This window comes from Nelumbo nucifera, chromosome 1 (genome assembly GCF_055504915.1).
Source record: "Nelumbo nucifera cultivar China Antique chromosome 1, China Antique-T2T, whole genome shotgun sequence".
NCBI lineage: Eukaryota > Viridiplantae > Streptophyta > Magnoliopsida > Proteales > Nelumbonaceae > Nelumbo > Nelumbo nucifera.
The window spans coordinates 8447604-8470888 of record NC_142649.1 but is presented as its reverse complement, the minus strand read 5'-3'; the positions used below and the strand labels follow the sequence as shown (position 1 = coordinate 8470888).

Genomic DNA, 23285 nt, shown 5'->3' with positions numbered 1-23285 from the left:
TGTTCTTAGATACAACCAAGGAAATATGAGATCTTGCTAAGAAACTTTACTCTGGACAAGACAACACTACATGAGTATATTAGCTCTACTAGGAGTTTTTTAGTTTGTAGTAGGGAAATCAGACCCTTGAACAGTACTAATCCAGTATGAGAAATCTTAGGAATGAACTCAATGTCTATCATCCCTTAACTTTAGATGTCAAAATTCAGCAATAAATGAGGGAACAACTTGATGTAACTAGGTTCTTGGTGGGGTTAAAGTCAGAGTTTGAACCAGTCAGAGCACAAATATTGGGTGGATCTTCCCTTCCTACTCTTGAGTAAGTGTTTGCTCGACCCTGTAGGATTTCTCTAGGACCTACAAAGAGTACTACTACTTCTGACAGATCAATGTTTGTTGTAGCAAGAGGGTGCTGTGGGAATAGAGGTGGAGGTCATGGAGTTCAAGGAAGTCGTGGTACCACCATGTTTGATCGTGGTAGTTGAAGTAGTGGAGGTTGTGATTCAGGGGGAGGCCATGGTAGAGGATGAGGTAGCACTCCTAGGAAGTGTTCTTATTGTGGAATGAAGGGACATACAGTTAACTTCTGTTATGATCTACATGGACCACCTTCCACATGGGCTAATCATGCTGTTATTGTTGGTGGTGAAGTGGCTAATAACCAGTAGATTGATCAAACACCCTTACAACAGATACTACTACAAGTGCTCATTCAGGTATGGCTTGTCTGGCATCCAAACCTTCCCATTGGATTATCAATTCTAGAGCCTCTGATCACATGACTAGGACTTCAGGTGTGTTTTCTTCCCTTTCTTAATCCTCCATATCACAAAGTGTTACCTTAGCCAATTGTTCTACCTCTCCTATTTGTGGTGTTGGTAATGTTGATATTGCTTCTCTTTTTTTAAAATCTATTTTATATATATCAAAATTTCCATTCAATCTTATGTCTGCTGGCAAATTAACCAAGTCGGCAAGTCCCTTAATTATTCTATCACTTTTTACCCTTCATCTTGTGTTTTTTGGGATCTTAAGACGGAGGAGAAGATTGGTGGAGGGCATGAAGCTGGTGCATTATATTATCTTTGTAGAGATACAGTGGACCAGACATGATGTTCCTTGTTTATGTGGTCCCATAAGTTTAGTTTTTATTTCTTATTGTAGGTAGCAGGGCATTTTTGTCCTTTTACCTAATGTTATGTTGAACATATAAATAATACTGCCTTGGGCGGCGGTAAATGATTTTTGCCCATCACTCTCTTGCTCTTCCTTTGCTCTCTTTTCTCCTTTCCTTCCTCTTCTCTTCTTCTCTTCTCTCTTTTTCTTCTTTGATTTCTGTCTTGTTTTGTACCCAGAAGTTCTGCTAACAGCAGTAACTTCAAGTTGGTGTTGGAGCAGGTTTAGGTCTGCTCGTAAATCTCATGTAGGCTCTTCCTAACCGGCTACATGAGAGTTTAATAGGGCCGGAGTTCTAGTTCTGTTCGTGGCCTGATTCTTGGAGTTCAAAGCCTTGCCTAGGATGTTTCTGTTCTTGGAGTTTGCCCAGCAGTTAGGAAGAATCAGAGAAAAGTTTTTGAGGTGATGTTTAGGGTTTAAATCTCAGATTGAAGGTGCCGCCCAGAAATTTCTGGGTAGTTTTTCTCCTTAACCCTCCAAAAGACTATTACTGAAGGTTGTTCTTTTCTGAAACCTCTGAGAGGTGCATCTGCTTTTTGGAGTTTACTGGACTGATTAGGGTTTCTGATATTTCTGAGCAATGTGCCCATTTTTCTGAATTTTTTTCTGGACCGAATAGTTGCTTCTCCTTTGTTCTATCTACTTTTGTTTCAAAAGGGGAGCCGAGTGTGGTTATTTTCTTCTTTGTGTTGGTTTCAGCATGGAGTTCTTTGGGGGTGAAAAACCTGCTGGAGAGGGTGCTGAAAGGGCTGTTAGTATGACTGATAACAACCCTTTTCAAGTACCACAATCAGGTTTGATGGTTCTTACTATTTGAAGTGGGCTCAATTTGCCATGATGGCAATTGGAGGAAGGGGAAAGTTAGGCTATGTGATTGGAGACACTAAGGAACCAGCCAAGGATTACTCTTCCTATGCCAAATGGGTTCAAGAAAATTATCTTGTGATGACATGGTTGTGCAATTCGATGCAGCCCCATATTAGCAGAAATTATCATTGGGAAAAGACTGCCAAGGATATTTGGGACAATATGAAAGAGACTTATTCCCAACCACTTGATGTGACTAGGGCTTTTGAGTTGAAAATTGAAGTTAACAATTTGAAGCAGGGGGAGAAACCCGTATCGGTTTATTACTCCACTATGAAATCCCTATGGCATGAGATAGATCATCTTGAAACAATGGAGTGGGAGAGTAATAAAGATGCAACAACCTTTAACAAGTTGGTTGAAAGAAATAGAGTTTTTGAATTTCTTGCGGGTCTGAATTCTGATGTTGACATTGTTAGACAACAATTTCTCACTAGGGAAAATGTTACCTTGTCTCAAGCCTACTCTCTAGTACATAGTGAAGAGAGTACGAGGAAGGTTATGCTTCAAAATTCTCAGATGGAAGTGGCATTAGCAGCTGCAAGACACAAGTATAGTGGTGAGAGGGAGAAAGAGATGAGAATGAAGGAATGAAGGGTGTGTTTTGTGAGTATTGCAAGAAACCTAGGCATACAAAAGACACCTGTTGGAAGCTTCGCCCGAATCTTGTACCGGAAAGACTCAGGAATAAGAAAGGTATTATGATTCGGCCTGCCCTTGAGTTCTATTAGTTTGATAACAGCCAAGAAGAGAGAAGAAGAAAGAAGAAAGAAAGAGAGAGAGAAAGGAAGAGAAAAGGAGAGAAGAAATGTATGGTTTGAATGAGAGAAAAATTACCTCTCCCATTCGGCCAGATATGTTTTATATTAATGGAAAAGACACATGTGCCCCTACTTAAGTGAGGGACACTAGTTCTCACATAATATTACACATCAACAACCTCAACATAAGTATAAAGACAAAAATACCCCTACATACTCGACACTAACACTCCCCCTCAAGCTGGTGAGTATATATCATATAATCCTAGCTTGTTACATATGTAGTCCACTCTTCCCCGACTCAACCCTTTTAGTAAATAAGTCTGCCCACTGGTTCCCTGTGTTAACATATGCAGTGTCTGTCACTCCACTCAGCACCTTCTCTCTCACAAAGTGGTAGTCAACCTCTATGTGCTTGGTTCTTTCATGAAACACCAGATTAGAAGAAATATGAACTACAACCTGATTGTCATAGTAGAGTTTCATTGGAGTGTTAACATTGTATCCTATCTCTTGTAGAAGGTTCCTTAGCCACACTAATTCACAAGTAGTATGTGCCATAGCTCTATATTCTGCCTCTGCACTGCTTCTCGCCACGATTGTTTGCTTTTTACTTTTCCATGTCACCAGATTACCCCTAAGAAAAGTGCAATAACCTGTGGTAGATCTCCCCACTTAGAACCAACAGCCTGCTTCCCAGGAAGAAGAGTGGTGAGGTCCCAAGTATGATTATGAATTAGAGCTGAGAGTTCTTCTTCCATTGCACGACACCATCCTGGAGAGGCAAGGGCTTCCTGGACATCCTTAGGGACAACAACAGAGGATAACAAAGAGATAAACTAGTGATGGGAAGCGAAAATGTGAGTGAGTGAAACATAATTAGAAATAGGATGAAGGGTACAAGTGCGTTTACCTTTCTGCAAGGCAATGGGAAGATCAAGATCAGATACTGGGTTTGTGGCTGGTGTGGGGACAACTGCCGGATCTGTTGATGTTGATGGAGCTGGAGGAGGAGCAGCCGGTACATGTGGGCGATGTGTATACACTTGACGGATAGGTGGCCGTTCAACAGGTGGTGGCACTGGAGGCAAGGACTTGGTCACAGCTGGAACAAGAGGAATAGAATCTGCAACTGGAAGAGGAAGAGGAAGAGGTGATGAGGAGGAAGAAACATCACCGGACCCCAAGAAAAACGGAGTAGACTCAAAGAAGGTAACATTAGCACACACAAAGGAACGTTGAGAACTAGGATGATAACACTTATACCCTTTCTTGGTCCGAGAATAGCCAAGGAAGATGCACTTAATGGATCGTACATCTAACTTGTCCTTCCTAGGGCTCAGGTTATGGACGAAGCAGACACACCCAAAAACCTGAGGAGAAAGAGGAAATGGAGACAAGATGGGAAACAAGGTAGTGAATGGGGAATGACCACCAAGGATAGATGTGGGCATCCAATTAATCAAGAAGCAAGAAGTAAGCACCGCATCACTCCAAAAGGGTTTGGGAACATTCATGTGATGCATGAGGGATCGAGTTGTTTCCAAAAGATGATGATTCTTTCTCTCAGTCACCCCATTTTGTTGTCGGGTGTAGGTACATGAGGTCTGATGTATAATGCCATGTTGGTCCAAGTATTCTTGGAATGATGAAGAGAAATATTCGCGGCCATTATCGGAACGAAAAATTTTAATGTTAACACCAAATTGGTTGCGATTCTTAGCATAAAATTTTTGGAAGATGGTAAACAATTCACTCTCCTATCTGAAATTGTTGTCACTAGTCATGGCATGATTGGCCCAAGTTGAGGGTGGACCATGCAAGTCATAGCAATAATTAATGGTATGTCCATCCATACCACAATGAGTACACTTCCTCGGACCCGAACCACGTCCTCTTCCATGGGCTCCCCTTGAATCTCTACCTCCAGTACGACCACCACCACGGTTATATGTAGGTCCACCACCACCACTCCGGCCATATACCAGACCATTGCTACTACTACGGCTAGACTGAGCTCCTTGAGCTCCACCTCTAACACCACGACCCCTCGATACTGCAAAGGCTGATCTATCAGAAACATTAGAGTTCTTTGTAGATCCAATGGAAATCCTCCAAAGTCGAGCAAACACCTCTTCTAAGGAAGGGAGAGCTGACCCTCCTAGTATCTGAGCCCGCATTGGTTCCTACTCAGATTTCAGCCCCACCAAAAATCGAGTCACATCAAGCAGTTTTCTCTGCTGTTGCTGAATTTTGACATCAAAAGTGAGGGGGTGATAAACATTCAACTCATTACGAATGTTTCTCATACTAGCATAGTACTCCTCAAGACTTTGATTGCCCTGTTGCAGATTAAAGTATTCCTGATACAGTTGATATACTCTAGTTGTATTGTCTTGACCAGAATACAACTTCTTAGCATGGTCCCACACATCTTTGGTAGTGTCAAGAAACATGAAATTTACACTAATCTTGGGTTCCATATTGTTCCATAACCACGTGATAATCTGTGCATCCTCTTGTTCCCAGTCATCATACTCATGAGAATCAATGGAGGGTTTTTCCTCCCTTTTGTGTTTCACCTTCTTCTTTGCCTTTAGAAAAATTTTTACAGATTTAGCCCAAGGTACATAATTCTCTCCATTCAGTTTAATGGAAGTTATTTGAACATTCAGGTAGTCAGTAGGTATCATCACATTAGATTTGCTATCACTACTATCTCCCATTGCTGAATTCTGTTATTGCTGAATTCGGCACACTGCACACTAGACTACACCACACACTGATCACACTGGTTTCAGCACTTGTTATTGCTGAAGATTGCACTCTTTACACCACAAACCCTACCCCATAACTATCTGAAATCTCACCACACTATATGAGGACCACTCCCCCTTCAAATCACACTGAAAACAGCATAAACCCTAGCACACTACAGTCTAAAATCCCACCATACGATCTGAAACATACTTCTTGTTTGATTCATAACAAAAAAAAAAAAAACGCATAGAAATCTCTTACCTCATCACTCGAAAATCAAACCACACAAAAATCAGACCACACAAGACACTCACTGCACCGCACGAATCAACCTTCTTCTCTTCATCGATTAGGGGAGGGCTTCTTAGAAGCCACAACAACCAACCACGAATAGCACAACTGGAGGCATAGAGACCTCCAAGGGAAGAGGGCAACCACTCCTTTTCAGCCCTTTCCCTTATTTCCAACCGATGGCAAAGAAACCAAGAGAAAACCCTAAACTGGGTGCGCAGAAAACAGAAATCTGGGCAGATCCGAGTTGCTTAGTTGTGCTTTGATACCATATTATGATTCGGCCTACCCTTGAGTTTCGTTAGTCTGATAACAACCAAGAAGAGAGAAGAAGAAAGAAGAAAGAAAGAGAGAGAGAAAGGAGGAGAAAAGGAGAGCAGAAAAGTCTGGTTCGAATGAGAGAAAAATTACCTCTCCCATTCAGCCAGATATGTTTTATATTACTAACATAATTGAAAAGACACATGTGCCCCTACTTAAGTGAGGGACACTAGTTCTAACATAATATTACATCAGCAACCTCAACATAAGTATGAAGACAGAAATACCCCTACATACTCGACACTAACAAAAGGAAATGCAAATGTTGCTATTACATCAAATGGTTCTTCCCTTCAGGGGTCTCGATCCACTTCTTTGGAGGCCATAGCTGCATTCAGGGCAGCATTGACTCAGTTGTTGAATGAAGCTAGGCTTGTAGAATCATCTCAGTCTATCTCTACTACTACTGCACCTCCTTCCTCCACATCAGCATTTGCCCACTTAGGTACATGAGCCACTACTTTTCATGCCTCTATTCTAGGTAACACTAACCCTACTTGGATTATATACTCTGGTGCATCAGATCATATGACAAGTTCGTCTTCATTATTTACTTCTTACAACTTGTCTTCAGGCAGGGATAAAGTGTCCATAGCTGATGACTCCCTTGTTCCCATTTCTGACAAGGGAAACATCAGAATCTCTGATGCCATTACTTTATCCTCAACTTTGTATGTACCTAAGCTTAGCACTAATCTATTTTCAGTTAGTAGCCTTACAAAAAGCCAAAATTGCTCAATAACATTCTTTCTTGACCATTGTATTTTCCAGGATCTGGTGACAAGGAAGGTGATTAGGACTGGCCATTAGATGAATGGAATCTACCTGTTTGAGCACCCCCTAGAAGTGATAAAGGAGTTGCGAAGTCTTTTGTTTCTTAGTCTATGAGTCACATTATGCTTTGGCATAATCGTTTAGGTCATTTGTCTTTTGGGTCTTTGAAAAACTTGTTTCCTACTTTGTTTAAGTCAGTTTGGATGTCTTTTTTGAAGTGTAAGAGTTGTGAACTTGTAAAACATTGTAGATCTTCCTATTTTTTGAGTAATAAAAGAAGCAATACTCCTTTTGAAATTGTGCATATTGATGTATGGGGGCCATATCATATTCTTGCTATGGGGGGGGGGGGTACAAGTATTTCTTATGTTTGTTGATGATTACTCCCGTTTCTCATGGGTTTATCTTATGTGTTTTCGAGATGAGATTCCTACCTTAACCCGTGTCTTCCATCAAATGGTTCTCACTCAATTTGAAATCAGAATCAAAATTTTCAGATTTGATAATGCCAAAGAATATTTCACTAAACATTTGAATTCATATCTTCTTGAGTATGGGGTTGTTCGTCAGAGTACATGTCCTTATACGCCTCAGCAAAATGGGGTAGCTGAGAGAAAAAATAAGCATATCCTGAAAGTTGCAAGAAGTATTATGTTGAATTCTCATATTCCCTTTCGTTTTTGGGGGATGTTATTAATACAGCCGTGTACCTCATCAACCGAATCCCTTTCCGTATTCTGGATATGAAAACTCCTTTTTCATTATTGTATCCTGAGAAAGATTTGTACACCATCCCTCTTAAAGTTTTTGGGTGCACTTGTTTTGTTCAAATTCTAGGACCCCATCGTTCTAAGTTTGATCCTAAAGCTACTAAATGTATATTCCTTGGCTATGCACAGAATCAAAAGGGATATTGCTGCTATAATCCTAGTTTTGGTTCTTGATTTGTATCCATGGATGTTACCTTTTTTGAGGATGTCCCCTATTACCCAGGTGTTTCTTCTTAGGGGGAGAATAATGAGAAGGATTGTCATTGTCTTGGAGTTCCTCTACCTATCCCTATTCTTAAAGGAGAGTGTTGTAATGAGGGTGCTTGTTAGAAGTGTAAGGAGTTGAGAGTTTACCACAAGAGGTGGAGGCAAGTTGATTTTGGTGCTCATAATCAGTCCCGGCTAGTTCCTCTCTCCTCTGCAATTCCAGATTCAGGTACTTCTTCCTCCTTGCCTGTTGATACATTACCCTCATCTTTTGATCCTCTACCCCCTCCAGATGATATTGATCTTCCCATTGCAGTCTGTAAGGGAAAGCGTCGTGCACTTCATCTACTGCTCATTGCATATATCAGTTTATCACCTATGATCATCTTTCACCATCCTATAGGTCCTTCTTGGCATCTATCTCTGCTATACCTATTCCTAGGTTTCTACAGTAAGCTCTTGCAGTACTTGAGTGGAAGAATGCAATGGAAGAAGAGATGGGTGCTCTCATTAAAAATAAGACCTTGGGAGCTAATTGACAAGCCAGAAGGAAAAAAAAAAACCAGTTGGGTGCAGATGGGTGTTCACTGTGAAGTATAATGCAGATGGCTCAGTTGGAAGGTATAAAGCTCGATTGGTGGCAAAGGGGTATACTTAGACTTATGGCATTGACTACCTAGAAACCTAGAAACCTTTGCACCTGTTGCCAAGATGAATACCATTAGAGTTCTATTATCCCTTGCAGCAAATTTCTCATGGCCTCTGTTCCAACTTGATGTCAAGAATGCTTTCCTTAATGGAGACTTGCAGGAAGAGGTGTATATGGAACTACCTCCTGGTTTTTATGATGCTGCTATAGGAAAGAAAGTTTGCAAATTGAAAAAGGCTTTATTATGGTTTAAAGCAATCTCCAAGAGCCTGGTTTGACAGATTTAGATTGGCTCTTGAAAGGTTTGGCTATGTACAGGCCCACTCTAATCATACTCTTTTCATTAAGACAAATGGTGCTTCTCTCACCTTCTTGTAGTGTATGTTGAGGACATTGTTGTGACTGGTTGTGATCCTGATGAAATTGATTATTTCAAACAATTCCTTCATGCAAAATTTGAAGTGAAAGACCTTGGTGGTCTACGCTATTTCTTATGCTGTTAGTGTTGTCAGCCAATACATGCATTTTCCTAGAACCACTCATCTATTGGTTGTGGAAAGAATCATTGCTTACTTAAAGAAATGTCCAGGTTGGGGAATACTCTTTAAAAATAATGGTCATATGAAAATCAAGGTGTATACTGATGCTGATTAGACTGAATGTGTTGATGATAGAAGATTGACTTCAGGATATTGTGCTTTTGTTGGAGGTAACTTTGTGTCATGGCGTAGTAAGAAGCAAAATGTTGTTGCCCGTTCAAGTGCTGAGGCAGAATACAGGTCCATGGCCCATGGTGTGGCTGAAGTGTTATGGCTGAGATCTCTTCTCGAGGAACTAGGGATTGAGTATGAGAAACCGTTGAGGTTGTATTGTAATAACGAAGCTGCTATCAATATTGCTCATAATCCCATCCAGCATGACAAAACTAAACATATTGAGGTTGACCATCATTTCATCCGTGAGAAAGTTGCTTCTCAAGATGTTTGTTTTCCCTATGTCGCCTTTGATATGCAGTTTGCTGATCTCTTCACCAAAGCAGTCACCAAAGTCAAATTGGAACCAGACTTGTACAAGTTGGGAATGATGAATAGATATTCCCAACTTGAGGGGGAGTGTAGTGATACAATGGACCAGACATGATGTTCCTTGTTTATGTAGTCCCATAAGTTCAGTTTTTATTTCTTATTGTAGGTAGCAGGTCATTTTTGCCCTTTATGCTTGCTTACTTGTACTATTGTAGGTAGCAGGGCATTTTTGTCCTTTTACCTAATGTTATGTTGAACATATAAATAATACTACCTTGGGCGGCAATAAGTGATTTTTGCCCATCACTCTCTTGCTCTTCCTTTGTTCTCCTTTCTCCTTTCCTTCCTCCTCTTCTTTTCTTCTCTTCTTCTCTCTTTTCTTCTTTGCTTTCTGTTTTGTTTTGTACACAGAAGTTCTGCTAACAGCAGTAACTTCAAGTATCTTGATGGTGGTGTCTCTATAGTACCACTTCAAACCCCTTTGACTCCTCTCCAGCGGCATTGCAGGCTTGGTCGTCTATCTCTCAAGGCTCTCAAGCTACTTGTCCCTTCATTAAGTTGTCTTTCGTCTTTGTAGTGTGAGTCGTGCCAGTATGGGAAACACCATCGGGTTTCCTTTAGTCCTAGTGTTAATATTTGTATGTTGAGTCCTTTTGCTTTAGTCCATTTAGATGTTTGTCCGAGTAGAATTGAGGCCTATAATAATTACAAGTATTTTGTCATTTTTTGTTGATGATTGTTCAAGGATGACTTGGATTTATTTAATGAAAGAAAGAAGTAAATTATTCTCTATTTTCCAAAAATTTCATGCTGAAATATGAATGCAATTTGGTGTTCAAATAAAAGTTTTTCGTTCAGATAATGGAAGAGAATACTTTCTTACTTCATTTCAATAATACTCTTCTCTAGTGGTCCCTCTTCCAATTCCAGTTGACGATCCCATTTGGTTGTTCCTATTGTGACTGAGTCTTACCTCTAGTGTAGATTCGTACTGAATGATCACTGATCCGACAAGTGTATACTCATCGATAGACACCGGCCCCTCCGGCTTCTACTTCGTTTGTGGATCCCATACTTGTTCCTACCCCAATGTTGCCTTTTTCTAAGCTCGACCTTCCCATTGCATTGCAGAAAGGTAAACGTAGTTGTACTTTACATCCCATATCCAATTTTGTTTTTGTTTCTCACATTTCTACTTGACATCACCGGTATGTTTCTCTCTTGTTCTCTATATTTATAAGGTACCTAAGTATATCCAAGAAGCTCTTACCTAACTAGGGTGGTGTCAAGTTATGGAAGAGAAACTCTCTGCTCTTAAACACAATTATACGTGGGAGTTCATCATTCTTCCTCTAGGTAAGCATGTTGTAGGTTGTAAATGGGTGTATATTGTTAAATACTTACCAGGTGGTAGGGTGGGGCGATTAAAAGCCTGCTTGGTTGCTAAGGGTTATTCTTAAATGTATGGAGTATACTATATGAAAACCTTCTCTCCTATTGCTAAGATTAGTTCAATTCGTATTTCGATGTCAATAGCAACTATGCATGATTGTGTATTGTTTCAGCATGACATTAAAAATGTACTTCTATATGGTGATCTTTTAGAAGAAGTTTACATGGAGCAACCATTAGGGTTTGAGAAAGGGTATTCTCTTCTTTAGGCATGGACATATGAAAGCTAGAGGCTTATATAGATGTCGATTGGGCTAGTAGCAGTAGTCAGATCTTTAGATGAGGTAGAGTACAGGGCAATGGGACATGGAGTTTCAAGGTTGTTATGTCTCAGGTCACTTCTAGAGGAGATGGTATTGCATATAATAAACCCTAAATGTTGTACTGTGATAACCAGGCTGCAATTAACATAGCTCACAATTCAGTTTAACATGATAGAACAAAGCATATTGAAGTAGACCAGCATTTCATAAGAGAAAGGGTGGCTTCCGGAGAAGTTTGTTTTCATTGTCTCAAAGCAACAATTAGCAGATGTTATAACCAAGGATGTCCCTAAGGGAAAGTTACAACACTATGTAAGCAAACTGGGCATGATTGGTATCTATGCTGAGCTTGAGGAGGAGTATATAGATAATGGGCTGAATGGGCCTTAGTTTCTTTCTTTTATTTAGTTATGTTTATGTTTTATGTTTATGAGTAGTGGGCCTTAGTTATGGGTCTGTTTCCATCTTTTTTATAACTGTTTTTAGTGCTGGCCGCCCTACTATAGTATTCATGTAATTGTGCTCATATTACAATTAAAGAATAAAAGATAACTTTGGGGACAGGAGAGTGCATCCAACTACTCTCTTCCTTCTTCCCTTTCTTCAATATTCTTCCTCCATTGTTTCTTTCTCTTCCATCTTCTTCAATCTTCTTCTTCCCTTCTATTTTCTATTTTATTTCAGATTATTGTATGTGGGATCTACAATTTCAACTTTCATGGGTTCCTAGATGTGCTAACAGCATAGCTGATGCCTTAGCAAGACAAGGGGTAAATGGAGCAAAATTATTTCAGGGTGAAGTTTTGAGGGGAGCCTGATATAAGGATTAATTGGGATAGATAGTGGTTATTAGTTTACAAGAATTTCCTCTTTAGAATTTCTGTTTTATAGGTATTAATAAAATCCTTGATTGTTACTGATCAAAAACTAAAAAAGGATGTGGATGTGAGGAGATAAACACCAACCTGGTGTTTTTCTTTGAAGTGTCTCATAAGTGTTAATTTCCAAGTGGTATACTTTTAAACAGAAGGTCCTCACCTTGGGACCTATTAAAATTTTGATATGTATGTCATAGAGAATGGAATTTCTCTAAGTCTCCATCTTTTTCCTTTTTTTCTCCCCAAATTTTGATTATTCCTATGAATTCATGAAGCATGAAGCTAACAGGAAAACCAAAGATTTAGACATCCATTTACATTTCTGTTGTTCATTACTTCAATATAATTTTCTAAACCCTATTAATGTGTTGATCCTCTCTCTCTCTCTCAATTACTTTTCTTTTGGTGGCTCTTTCTTTAAATGCATGTGGACAACCAAACAATGTAGAATCTCCTTGGCAAAAGTTCATAGAATCACGTTATGACTGCTTTAGATTTTTTTGACTTTATCATATCTGAACATCTATGTAATCGAGTTGCATGTTGGTTGTATATTATTCATTATAAGGGGATTTATTTTTGTGTTATTAGGATCAAGAATGATGATAGAATGATTCGAGCAGAGGGTATTGAGTCCCTTTCAGAAGCTGAACTTCGTCAGGCTTGTAGGGATCGAGGCTTACTTGGAATGCTGTCCACTGAAGAAATGCACCAACAGGTTTTTCTTTGAGCTTAAACTTTATTTACTTATCCTTTTTCTCATTAACGAATTTCAAATTGCAATCATTCCATATAATTTACGTTGTGGGAATGATTTCAATGATATTATTATGTCTATCATCTGAAATATTTTAAATATAGGTATAGTGATAGTTGGCCTTCTTGTGTAGCATTGATAATCCTTCAAGGGTTCCTGGATATGTTGGCTGGAAAGTGGCTTGGTTTTGGGGAGAAAGGCCCCATAGCTGGAATTTGGAGCTCTTATGTTTTGTAGATTCTTATGTGTTTCACACCTATGGAAGGGCTTAACAAATTCTAAATTCTGTTATTTGTACACTAGTAATGCTCTATTAACTTTCAAAATAAACTAAAATAAAAATTTTTTTAAATACATGAAATCTTATTTCTTACAAATAATATCTCAAATAGCAAAATTTCCAATGAAGAAACAATAATGCAACTAATATCTGATACCTAATCCTAAAATAGAATGAATTATGACAAAAATCACAAAACAAACCCCTTTATATATGGACCACAATTTCAGATTTGGGCACTACCTCAAACCCTTTTGTAGTGAGAATGGGCCGAATGGGCCTTAGTGTTCTTTATTTCTTTAGGTAGTATTTAAAAGTTATGTTTCTTAGTTATGGGCCTTCTTTTATTTTCTTTAATTGTTTCTTTAGTGCTGGCCGCCCCATTAAGGGCATCCAAGTAATTGTACTCAGACTTAGAATTATTAATAAAAGTGATGAAAGGGGGCTAGAAGAGAGGTTCAAATTCTTCTTTTCTCTCTTCCCTTCTTTTCTTCTTCCACAGCCTATTGCTGAAACTTCTTTTTTCTTCATTCTCTTTCTCTCTTTTCTTCTTTTCTTGCATTATCTGAATTATTGTAAGTGTAATTTTCAACTTGGTATCAGAGCGGGTTCACTTTCGACTTTTTTCTCCTTTCTTTGCCCATACATACTGTGTATGGAGAACTGATTGGTTGATCAATCAGCTACATATGCATCCCGGTTAGGAAGGTTTTTGGAGAGTTTTGTGGAGGTTTTTCATCCTTAGTTGAAGCCCAAGGCAGGTTCTTGGAGATTTTTCCTGAAAACCCTGGATAACTGGAGAAACCTTGTTATAGGTTGTAGAGACAATTTGAACTAGGCACTTGGGGATCAGAGATAAGCCTTTTGATTTCTATTAGGGGCAGTTTTGGGTGGATTAAATTTTGGAACCTCTGGAAGGGGCGATTGAAGTTTCTCTCTTTCTCCCCATTCCGTAGGACCCTGTGAAACCCTAATTTTGGGGGTTGAAAGGTTGTTCTTTGCTTAGAACAGTAAATCCAACTTAGTAAAGCCCTAATTTGATTTTCATTTGCATCCAATTTACTCAATGGAGAAAACTGGAGGAGAGACCAAATATTTCGCAAATTCTAGGTTTGGATATGGGGGGTCAGCAGAGAATCTTTTTGGGGCTGTGACCATTGTGAAGCTAGATGGAACCAATTATTTAGCTTGGCCTCAATCTATTAAGATACATCTGTGTAGTAGAGGAAAATGGGGTTATATTACCGGGAGAAAGAAGAAACTAGAGGAGGATGATCCTACCTATGAAAGGTGGATGTAGGAAAACTACAGAATAGTGGGTTGGTTAGTGAATTCTATGCAACCACACATTACTCAACATTACCTATGGATGGAAACTGCAAAAGAAGTGCGGGATAGTGTCACAGAGACCTATTCCCAAAAGCTTAATGTTGCTTGGGCCTACAAATTGAAGAATGATGTGAATAATCTTAGAGAGGGGGAGAAGCCCTTGGCAGTTTATTTCTCTATGCTAAAATCTCTTTGGCAAGAGATTGATTTGATGGAGACTGTTGTTTGGGGTTGCACAAAGGATGCAAAAACATACAAGAGGTTGGTGGAGAGAAATTGGGTCTTTGAGTTCCTCACCGGACTCAACTAGGAGTATGATATTGTGAGGCAAAATGTTTTAGAAAAGGATTAGGTGACTTTGTCTTAGGCATATGCTACGGTGAGCAGTGAGGAGAGTAGAAGATAGGTTCAGTCTGTTGAGCCGTAGGTTGATCACTATGCTAATGTTGGGATGAAGCCGAAGGTTAGCATTGGGAAGAAAGATGTTATTTGTAAATACTACAAGAAGCCTAAACACACTAAAGACACATGTTGAAAGCTGCATCCAGAGCTTGTTCCTACTAGATTCAAGAAAGAAAATGGTGAAAAAAGGGTTGAAACTAGAAAAGGTGGAAATGCAAATGTAGCCACCTCTTCACAAGGTGAACAAGGATAGGGTGGAGAGAAGTTAGTGGGAGAACAGCTTGCAGCCGCCAGGGCTGAATATGAGAAGTATGGACGAATCATCAGTCACTTGGAGTCCATTGCTACAGCTCCTTCAGAGACTGTTCCTTCCTCTGCATATGCTCACTCAGGTATTCGTGCCACTGTACATCATGCTTCTATCTCAGGTACTCATAAAACCCCTTGAATAATTGATTCTGGTGCTTCTGACCATATGACTAGTGTTTCACAGTTATTCACCTCTTACCAACTTCTTTCTGGTCAGGATAAGATATCCCTTGCTAATGGCTCCCTAGCCCCTATTCCAGGAAAGGGAAACATTAAGACCTCTAATGCCCTGACCTTATCATATGTTCTTCATGTACCTAAACTTAATACTAATTTTCTTTTAGTTAGTAATTTGACAATCCCTGAATTGCAGTGTCACCTTTTTTCCTTCATATTGTGGGTTTTAGGACATGGAATCTCAAAAGTTGATTGGGAGTGGTCATGAGGCGAATGGTATCTATCTATTAGACATGCCTGAGTAGAGCCAAGTACAACCTAAGAGAATTGCATTTGTTTCTGAGCCCACTAGTCGTATTATGTTATGTCATAGTCGTTTGGGTCATTTGTCATTTTCGACATTGAGTCACTTGTTTCCAGAGTTTTTTAAAGGAATTATTCTATCGAGTCTTCATTGTGAGTCTTGTGAGTTCTCAAAGCATTGTAAGAGCACTTATCCTTCAAGTAATAAAGATCAACTTTTCCTTTTAATATTGCTCACTCTGATGTGTGGGGGCCTTACCATTTACCATGTATGGGTGGGTATAAATATTTCATCTTGTTTATTGATGATTTTTCATGATATTCTTGGATTTACCTTATGCGCTCTCGGGCTGAAGTGCCTAAACTTGTGCAACAGTTCCATGAACACATACTCACTCAGTTTAATACTCGCATCAAAATATTCTGGTTAGACAATGCTAAGGAATATTTTGAGAAGGACCTTACCTCCTATCTGATATGTTTGCGGTTATTCATCAGAGTTCTTGTGCCCACACTCCACAACAAAATGGAGTAGCGGAGAGGAAAAATAGACACATCGTGGAAGTTGCAAGGAGTAATCTTTTTGCTACCCATGTTCATGTGAAGTTTTGAGGTTATGTAGTTTTAACAGCTACATACCTTATTAACTGCATGCTTTCTCGAGTCTTGGGGTTAAAATCTCTCTTTGGAGTCCTCTTTCCTGATGCTGAGATTTGTGGAAAAATAAAGAGGAAGAGAAGAAGAAATGAAGAGGGAGTGAAAAGAAATACTTCTGTATTGATAATGTGTTGATAAAACATGTTGAGCATACAACTTAAATAAGAAAAGATAGGAGAGACAAACTCCTAGGATCTCTCTCAATTACTCCTAGAATCTATCTCAATTAGGGGACTTTCCTAATTTTATTCAAATCTAATCTTTCCTAAATTCATTCAAATCTGTAATCAATCAAATTTGTAATGAATCAAATCAAATCTTTCTAAATTTGCAGCAAATCATATCTTTCTTAATTTGCCGCAAATCATATCTTGTCAACACTCCCCCTCAAGTTGGTGCAAAGATATCTATCATGCCCAACTTGCTAACTTGAAGTTCAAATGGTTGTCTCAACAAGCCCTTAGTCAAAACATCTGCAACTTGCTGAGTGGTTGGTACAAACGGAGTGCAAATTATTCCTTCTTCAAGTTTCTCCTTTATAAAGTGCCTATCAATCTCAACATGTTTAGTCCTGTCATGTAGAACCGGATTATGAGCAATGCTGATAGCTGCCTTGTTATCACAATACAGTTTCATAGGAAAACTCACTGGTCTCTTAAGATCTGCTAGCACCCTCTTTAGCCAAAGAACCTCACACACTCCTTGAGCCATTGATCTGAATTCAGCCTCAGCACTGCTTCTAGCAACTACACTTTGCTTCTTGCTTCTCCAAGTAACTAAATTGCCCCAAAGAAATGTGCAGTACCCCGAAGTTGACCTTCTATTAGTGATTGAGCCTGCCCAATCCGCATCTGTATACACTTCAACCCCTGTCTTCTCATTTTTCTTGAAGAAGAGTCATTTTCTCGGTGTGCCTTTTAGATACTTAAGAATTCGATACACAACTTCAAGATGTTCTTCGTACGGGGAGTGCATAAATTGACTCACCATGCTCACAGCGAAGGCAATGTCAGGACGTGTATGTGACAAGTAAATCAATCTTCCTACCAGCCTTTGGTATCTACCTGCATCTACTGGAACCCCATCTTTAACTTCTCCGAGTTTAGCCTTAACTTCTATCGGAGTGTCTGAAGGTTTGCATCAACTCATTCCAGTTTCTTTCAAGAGGTCTAAAATATATTTTCGTTGCGAAACCACAATGCCCTTCTTTGATCTAGCCACTTCCATTCCAAGAAAGTACCTTAGCTGGCCTAAGTCTTTAATCTCGAATTCCTTGGCTAAGCTCTGCTTTAGTCTGCTCATCTCTTCAATATCATCTCCAGTCAAGATTATGTCATCAACATAGACAATCAGAACCGATACCTTGTCTTCGGTGGATCTTTTTGTGAAAAGAGTATGATCAGATTGTCCTTGACTATATCCTTGACTTTTAACGAACCTTGTGAATCTTTCAAACCAGGCTCTGGGAGACTGTTTAAGTCCATATAGAGACTTTTTTAGTTTGCATTACCTTAGTTCCAAACTTCTTAGTGAAACTAGGTGGAGGCTCCATATATACTTCTTCTTCCAAGTCTCCATTCAAAAAGGCATTCTTCACATCCAGTTGATTCAGTGGCCAATCAAGGTTAGCTGCAACAGATAAGAGTACTCGAACTGTATTTAGTTTTGCCACTGGAGAAAAGGTCTCAGAGTAGTCCACTCCATACATCTGAGTAAAGCCTTTAGCTACTAGGTGAGCCTTATATCTCTCCAAGGATCCATCTGAGTTGTACTTCAGAGTGAACACCCATTTACAACCAACAATTGTCTTTCCATCCGACAGATCCACTTTCTCCCAAGTAGCATTCTTTTCCAAAGCTCTCATCTCCTTAAAAACAGCTTTCCACTCAGGAACATTTAGAGCCTCCTGGATACTATTAGGAATGGAAACACTGGACACTTGTGAAATAAAGGCACAATATGAAGGTGAAATATTTTTGTAAGATACAAAATTTGACAGAGGATGTTTTGTACAAGACCTAACACCTTTCCTAAGAGCAATGGGAAGATCAAGCTGACTGGAAGAATTAGAATTACCTGGAGGAATATTTTCAAGTATTTCAATGCTAGATGTTCCCTTGAATATACAAGGCCTTTATACTGTTTCGCACACATCTCTGTTGTTTCAGCTTTATTTTGAGATGGCATCACCGAAGGTTGTTCATTTTCAATATTTAATTCATTTGTTTCCACTGGTTTTGTACTTTTTGCCTTACTTTCTTTTGGTGACTGGTTGTGAGGAACATCATTATGGACAAATTGAAACATTAAATCAGAACCAACTAAAAGACCATCTTCACTAGTGTTGCTCTCCCCCTGAAGATGGGAGTGTCTGTAGTAGGAGGTTCCTTCAAAGAATGTGACATCCATAGTCACAAACATCCTTTTCAAAACTGGATCAAAGCATTTGTAACCTCTCTGATTAGTGGGATAGCCTGCAAAGATACATTTATGTGCTTCTGGATCAAGTTTTGAACGTTTAGGATCATGGTTATGAACAAATGCCACACTTCCAAAAATTTTTAAGGGATTGTTTGTCACTAGCCGAGAGTTTGGAAAATAGTCAGTGAAAACCTGTATGGGTGTTTTAAAATCCAAAATTCGTGTAGGCAGTCTGTTAATCAAATAAGTGGCTGTTAAAACGGCTTCTCCCCAAAGATACTTAGGAACCTTAGTTTGAAAACTTAGGGTTCTAGCAACTTCAAGGAGATGTTTGTTTTTCCTTTCAGCCACCCCATTTTGTTGAGGTGTATTATTACATGAACTTTGGTGTACAATTCCTTTCTCAGCAAAAAAAATCCCTAACACATTGTTAAAAAATTCTTTTCCATTAACACTTCGAAAAATTTTAATCTGAGTCTGAAATTGTGTTTGAACCATGTTATAGAAAGTTTTAAACACAATTTCAGCATCTGATTTCTCTTTTAAAAGGAAAACCCAAGTGACCCTAGTATGATCATCAATAAAAGTAATGAACCAACGCTTTCCAGAAAGAGTTGTTACTCTAGAAGGACCCCAAACATCATTGTGAATCATGGTAAATGGTTTTGATTTTTTATATGGTTGGGACGGAAAAACAGCACGATGATGTTTTGCTAATTCACAAGATTCACACTTAAAACACGAATGATTTTTATTCATGAATAACTTGGGAAATAGATGCTTTAAATATTGAAAGCTAGGATGTCCTAACCGATAATGCCATAACAAAACTTCACTGTCACTAGAAACCGAGATAGAGTTGAAACAAGTTTGTCGGTCTTGCCTTCCAGAGGTTGATCCTTTATTAAAGAGGTAGAGGCCACCATCTAGTTTAGCACCCCCAATCATCTTCCCCGAGGTTAAATCCTGAAATTCACAACAAGAAGACCAAAGATTAACCCGACAATTATGATCAAGGGTTAGTTTGCTGACAGATAAGAGATTGTATGATAGGTTAGGAACATGTAGAACATCTTTAAGATTTAGAGAAGGAGAAATAGACACAGTTCCTTTTCCAGCAACAGTAGCAAAGGAACCATCTGCAATTTTAACCTTTTGATTCCCTGCACAGGGTGTATATGAAGAGAAGAATTGTGAAGCGCCGGTCATATGACTAGTGGCACCTGAATCTAATATCCAGGAGCCATTAGATTTGGTACAAGCAATGGTTGCAATGAAAAAATTACCTGGCTAGGCTAGAGAGCAGGATGGGTTAGAATTTCTTAACGATTGAGATTGAAACATTTTATATAAGTGCTCTATTTGTTCTTTTGTGAAAGGAAGAGACTCCGAGGATGATTGCTGCCCTGGATCCAAATTGCTTACTTGAAGTGTGCGGACATCTCCCCCTGACTTGTTGTCACTGTCTGATTTTTTCTTCCAACCTGCTGGTTTCCCGTGCAACTTCCAGCAAGTTTCCCGAGTATGCCATGACTTTTTACAATGATCACACCAAGGTCTTTGCTTTCCTCCTCGTTTTTCTCCGTCTACGTCTACACCTCGGGCCACAAGAGCGGACCCTTCATTCTCAGTTTTTGTTTCATTAACATTCTTCAACATCACTTGCCGCCGTGCTTCTTCTCTACGCACTTCTGAAAAAACTTCTCTTATAGTAGGCAAGGGCTTTCGCCCTAAGATACGTCCCCGAACCTCATCTAGTTCTTTATTCAAACTAGCCAAGAAGACAAAGACCCGACCTCTTTCTATCTTCTTTTTGTACCGAGCACTGTCACTCGGACTTTCCCATTCTTCTTCTTCAAATAAATCCAGCTCTTGCTAAACAACCATCATCTCATTATAATAAGCAGTTACATCATGCTTACCTTGCTGCATCTTCCACATTCAGGTATTCAGTTCGAACAGTTGTGAATGATTGTCCAGATCTGAATACGTTTCCCTAACAGCTTCCCACACATCACGAGCAGTCGGCAAGAACATGAATGGTTTTCCAACCACAGGATCCATAGAGTTGATCAACCAGGCAGTAACCATAGAGTTTTCAGAACGCCACTGCCTGTACTTTGGATCATCAGTGGCTGGTGGTTTTACTTCGCCATTCAAATAGCCGAGTTTCCCTTTGCCGTCGATCACCAACCGCATGGACTGAGGCCACTCAAGATAATTCTTTCCATTCAATTTGTGAATGGTAATCTGAAGAGAATTCTCAGAGAGAGAGATGGCCGCTGACTGAATACCTCCCTCCAAAGATGTCACACCACTGGTAGCATCCGAAGAGGCTGAACCAGAGCCAACCATGGCGGCCTTAAAATTCATGATTGGACCCTAAGGCTCTGATACCATGTGGAAAAATAAAGAGGAAGAGAAGAAGAAATGAAGAGGGAGAGAAAAGAAATACTTCTGTATTGATAATGTGTTGATAAAACATGTTGAGCATACAACTTAAATAAGAAAAGATAGGAGAGACAAACTCCTAGGATCTCTCTCAATTAGGGGACTTTCCTAATTTTATTCAAATCTAATCTTTCCTAAATTCATTCAAATTTGTAATCAATCAAATCAAATCTTTCTAAATTTGCAGCAAATCATATCTTGTTGACAAGATTCTCTCTATTCCTTTGAGGGTCTTTGGTTGCTCTTGTTATATCCACATTCCTAGTTCCAAAATACACAAGTTTGACCCCAAGTCTTAGAAGTGTATCATCCTTGGTTATGCCTCCACATAGGAAGGGTACTATTGTTTTGATCCCATTAGTGCCACCCGGCTTGTTTCCATTGATGTCACCTTTGCAGAGTTGGTTCCTTTTTGTAGCCATCATTCTGAAGGGGAAAGATCTCTTGAGTTGTTTTCTTCATCCCTTCCTTTACTAACTCTAGTTGAGTATTGTGTCAAGCCCTCCACAGTTACCCCCATTTCTGTAGAGGGATCGTCTCCTTTGAGGTCTTCCACTCCTGCTCCTCCCCCGCCTCCTGCTAGTCCTCTAGTTTTTTCCACTCATCCTATTCTCTAGAGGTGGTACTAGTGGCAAAGGCTAAGGAAAACACAGGTTGATCCCATAGCTCCAATTGAGTCTCAGGCTCTCCCAATTAGTGAAGAGAGGACATGTCCATTTCCTCCTCCACTAGCACCCTCGTTTCTAGACCATGACCTATCCATTGCTTTGAGAAAAGGTAAGAGGAAATGTACAAATCATTGTATTTCCAAACACCTTTCCTATAGCTTGTCCCCTTCCTACTATGCCTTTTTAGCCTCCATTTCCTTTCAATCCATCCCAAAGTCTATTTCAGAAGCCTTAGCCACACCAGATTGGAGGGATGCTATGAGTACTGAAATAGAAGCCCTTCATAAATACAATACCTGGGATATTGTTGACTATATAGCTGGGAAGAAACCTGTTGAATGCAAGTGGGTTTTCACTATCAAATATCATGCAGATTGGTCAATTGAGAGGTATAAGACTCGACTTGTTGCCAAGGGATATTCCTAGGTATATGAGATAGATTACACTGAGACCTTTTCTCTAGTTGCTAAGATAACTTCGGTGAGAGTTCTTTTATCCTTAGAAGTGAGCTATGATTGGCCTCTATATCAGTTTGATGTTAAGAATGCATTCCTGAATGGTGATCTCACTGAAGTGGTATATATGTCCCTTCCTCCTGGTATATATGGCAACGAAATATAGGGTAAGGTATGTAGATTGAAGAAATCACTTTATGGCTTGAAACAATCTCAACGTGCTTGGTTTGACAGGTTTAGGTCTGCTCTTGTTCAGTTCGGATACACTCAAACTCAATCAGATTATGCCCTCTTTGTGAATGGTGATCTCACTAAAGAAGTATATATGTCCCTTTCTCCTAGTATAAATGGCAAGGAAATGCAAGGTAAGGTGTATAGATTGAAAAAATCACTTTATGGCTTGAAACAATCTCCACGTGCTTGGTTTGATAGGTTTAGGGCTGCTCTTGTTCAGTTCGGCTACACTCAGACTCAATCAAATCATACCCTCTTTGTTAAAAGAAAAGGCACTCTGGTCACATTTCTTATAGTTTATATAGATGATGTTATGGTTACTGGCAGTGACACTGAAGAAGTTAGTGCTCTCAAGAAGTTTCTCAATTCTGAATTTGAAATTAAAGATTTAGGGGAGTTGCGGTATTTTCTAGGCATTAAGATTTCTAGGTCCAAGGAAGGTATCTATATTTCTCAACGGAAGTATGTGCTAGACCTTCTTACTGAGACTGGAAAACTTGGTGCTAAACCTGCCTCTACTCCTATTGATGTGAATCACAAACTCTCAGCTAATGATGGAGAAATTTTAGCCGACAGGGGAGCGTTTTAGAGATTACTAGGGAAACTTCTTTATCTATGTATGACTCGTCTAGACATTTCATATGTTGT

The 23285-nt window shown here is 39.4% G+C and overlaps 1 protein-coding gene across 3 annotated transcripts in view; it reads left to right on the top strand.

Annotated features, from left to right (window-relative positions):
- LOC104586811 (uncharacterized) overlaps positions 1-23285 on the top strand; it is a 71328-nt gene that overhangs the window by 28997 nt on the left and 19046 nt on the right. For all 3 annotated transcript variants that reach the window (XR_016081231.1, XM_010244171.3, XM_010244167.3), the window contains one exon: positions 12786-12912. Coding sequence is in view for 2 of the 3 variants with exons in the window: in XM_010244171.3 (XP_010242473.1) it covers positions 12786-12912 (127 nt within the window). In the remaining variant the exon portion in view is untranslated. The remainder of the gene's footprint in view (positions 1-12785; positions 12913-23285) is intronic.